At 25.6% G+C, this 3,460-nt stretch overlaps 3 protein-coding genes across 3 annotated transcripts in view; all 3 read right to left on the reverse strand.

The window, feature by feature from the left end:
* LOC108694370 (NADH dehydrogenase [ubiquinone] iron-sulfur protein 3, mitochondrial) overlaps positions 1 to 799 on the reverse strand; it is a 1,725-nt gene extending 926 nt beyond the window's left edge. Inside the window, exons 1-3 of the mRNA XM_018203803.1 lie at positions 641 to 799; positions 489 to 569; positions 66 to 313 (exon numbers count right to left, since the gene is read on the reverse strand). Coding sequence (XP_018059292.1) covers positions 66 to 313; positions 489 to 569; positions 641 to 704 — 393 coding nt within the window. The 5' untranslated portion in view covers positions 705 to 799. The remainder of the gene's footprint in view (positions 1 to 65; positions 314 to 488; positions 570 to 640) is intronic.
* Positions 1 to 3,460, reverse strand: part of LOC108694381 (COMM domain-containing protein 5) — a 23,788-nt gene that overhangs the window by 8,016 nt on the left and 12,312 nt on the right. The gene's annotated exons all lie outside the window — the stretch shown is intronic.
* Positions 1,776 to 3,460, reverse strand: part of LOC108694353 (condensin complex subunit 1) — a 10,370-nt gene continuing 8,685 nt past the window's right edge. Inside the window, exon 20 of the mRNA XM_018203782.1 lies at positions 1,776 to 1,903. Coding sequence (XP_018059271.1) covers positions 1,776 to 1,903 — 128 coding nt within the window. The remainder of the gene's footprint in view (positions 1,904 to 3,460) is intronic.

A 3,460-nucleotide genomic window follows, 5' to 3' on the forward strand; every position in this document is an offset into this window, starting at 1 on the left:
ACACACACACATGTATATACACACACATATGTATATACACATACACATATATAAAGCAAATTTACCTCAAATCTATATTGTCTACTGGGTACATCTAGAGCAGTAATATCTGACAGATTAACAAACTGTGTATTATGATGATCTTTTAGAAATGTAAACGTTGGGATGATGCCATCAGGAGCGATTAATAATTCCAATTCGTCACCAGCAGTTAACTGTACTTGTTGTATATATTTAGGTAGACAATTGTTAATATAATGACCAAAGTTTCTCAGGCGGTCAACATCAACATGACTAGGTTTCCGTACCGTGGCTGCGAAAATATTTGAATACACTAATGATTTTGTTAAATACTTTACATATATGGAGATTTCAGAATTTTTTTGCTAACAAAAATTAAAGAAAAAAAAAATAATCTCTACCAAATTTAGACAAATTGCAATAGCTTAATTTATTAATATTAAATTAAATAAATAAATTGTACATACGACGAGTCTCAGTTTTATCGGTCTTCTCGCTGGTAGTCGTGGTATTACATCTTACCATTGACGGAGAAGCGATAGCATAACCTGTCAAACGCGAGTATATATTATTACATAATTTAATAGAAACGTCGTTCCTATAATTAACATTCCATTACATTTTGGCGTAGCAAATGGTAAACTTCGCGATAATCTCCAATAGTTTCTCAATATCGACGTCATTTTCCTAAAGAATTCTTAAATATGATTACAAACACACTAGCGGTACATATTCTGCAACTTTCGAGATCATCAACAGCAGCAACTATATTGACGAATTAACCAACACCGACATTACCGACACTTATATCAATTAATACACATATCCAACAATGATATAATAATAAATAAATCAATCAGTGTTAAGCATGTATTGTTAATATTATGATTAACTGTTAATTACTTTCAATCTTTTGTTATTATTATATTGAAATACAAAATATTTTCATGTGTTCCACTAAAATACAAATATAATTGTCTTATAAATATACTATTTTGCAAATAATAGTATTTACATGCCCAGTCCATTCTATTATCAATGATATAATATCTACATTACCTAATGATGATACTGTCGTCATCTAAAAGTCACGCTGAAGGAGACTAAACGTTGATTAATTTAGCCAACGATTAACTTAATCAATATTTATACTACTTGTTAATGTGAATAGAACTATTTATTCTTTATTTGACATGCGGAAATAAAAATGAGATTAGAAATAATTATAGAAATAAAAATTTTGCTGTAAGCAAATTTTGTTGGAGAGTTAATTGTTGACTGGTGGTGATTGTGACTTGAATTAATTATCGATAATTAATAAGTAATTGGAGCTTAATCTTTAATAAATATAGCTAATAATAAATAAGTTTAATATAACTATTCTGTATAAAATTAGTGTCCAAGTCCTTTTATTTTTTAATGCTTCTATTTAAATTTATTCTATTACATTGTCTTATATATTTTTAATAATAGGAATTATCTTATAAAAATTATAGCTTCCTACATAAATTTACATTGCTTTTTTATTTTTAATTAAGATTTAACTTAGATTTAATTAAGATTTAATCTAGATTTTCGTCTAAATATCTTAAAAAAGGCATCAACTGATATCTTAAATATTATTTATATTTAATACAACAAATTTAATACTTACTTTGTGACATAATTACTAATTGTATTACTAGAACTCATATAATATTACATTTGTCCATTAAAAAAACTTTTTATATTATTATTTTAATTTTACAAGTAAATCATTTGCGTAATCGAACTGAATTCCTTGTTGGAGTTTCCCGCAACGATTTAGTTCGTTTTGGAGAAGGCGATGAGTTAATATTACTAAGCGTGTTTATGTCTTCCTTTGCGCGTTCTTTTCTTTTACCTATAAAAAAGCAAAATAAATTTGTGTTACTATTATTCTCTGCCACATCTATTATTTTACACACAGATACATACGCATACAAATAATGAATACATTATATGTATTACCCCGTTGTCAATTAGATCATCAGTTCTCGTAAAGTATTCATGACAAAATTATATAATTATATATAATTATAATACTAAAAACTAAGAGCTATAACTTTATTTAATAATATTAGTTATTTAATAATATAAGTTTCAAGTTTTGATTGTGTATTATTTGTTATTAATTTTTAAATGAATAAAAAATTATTTTTACTCAACAATGAGAAATTACAAAATAACACAAAACTAATAAATTTATTTTAGACTCCTTTAATTGAACAAATTTAGAAATATACAGTACATATAGTACATATAGTACAGGCGATAGGAATCAATTAACGCAATATCTTCTTAAATGTATTTATTAAATGTATAAATCTTGATTTTGGATGTTTCCACTCATGATTTGAGTCTTCAGCAATCTTTCCCTTCTAACACAATGGTTGTATTATTGCATTATAAATTAAATCTCCAACGTTTTTTCTCTCAAAAAATTGAACCGTTAATTGTTGCAAGGTAAGTCACATACTCACAAAGTTAGAAAGCTGAGTGTTTTTAGTTTGAACAAGTTGAATCAATTTATTAAGGTTCATAAAGATTCTTTAAATGATGATTTAAAAAGGAATGTAATCTACAAGATCAATTATTGTGATTGCGATGCGGAGATGATGCACATTAATCGACAGACCAATGGGCTAAATTTACCATTTTCTTAAATCATGCTTACGTTAAGATTCTTAATAAATTATAGGTTGTTCATAATATAATACATGTCATAAACTATAGTTTGTTTGTCTTCAAATTGACCGTTATGTTACTTGTTTAGCAATCATTTTTCAATCGACAATCGAAATGACAAGGCACAAACAGTTCTGTCAGTTAATGTTTTAAAATTTTGATGATAATTTTTAATTTATTAACAATGTACAAAATGTTGCATACGACATATTTATTGTTCAGTGTTGAGACGTCGACTGTGTGAGATTATTAATTTTCAAATTTTATACATATTTTAATCATTTATATAATTTTAGCTTGAGTTCTCTTTGCTACTCAGCTTTCTAACTTTGTGAGTATGTGACTTACCCCACAACAGTTAACGGTTCAATTTTTTAAGAAGAAAAACATTGGAGATTTAATTTATAATGCAATAATTCAACCGTTGTGTTAGGAGGGAAACATTATTGATGAAGACTCAAACGTGAGTGAAATGTCCAAAATTAAGATTTATATATTTAATATTAAGAATTGCACTAATTAATAATCAGCTTTGATTCCTTGTACTATATGTTATATATTTCTAAATTTGTTATTTTTATTCAATATCTATATTTATATATATACATATTACATATATATATTTTATTACGTTACATTAAATTATTTGTTTATTATATTTAGAATTTATTATTTAAAAAAATTCTAGAATAACGTAATATGTATATAATAAATAAATTAGATATATATAATA

This window comes from Atta colombica, unplaced genomic scaffold (genome assembly GCF_001594045.1).
Source record: "Atta colombica isolate Treedump-2 unplaced genomic scaffold, Acol1.0 scaffold1, whole genome shotgun sequence".
Taxonomy (NCBI): domain Eukaryota; kingdom Metazoa; phylum Arthropoda; class Insecta; order Hymenoptera; family Formicidae; genus Atta; species Atta colombica.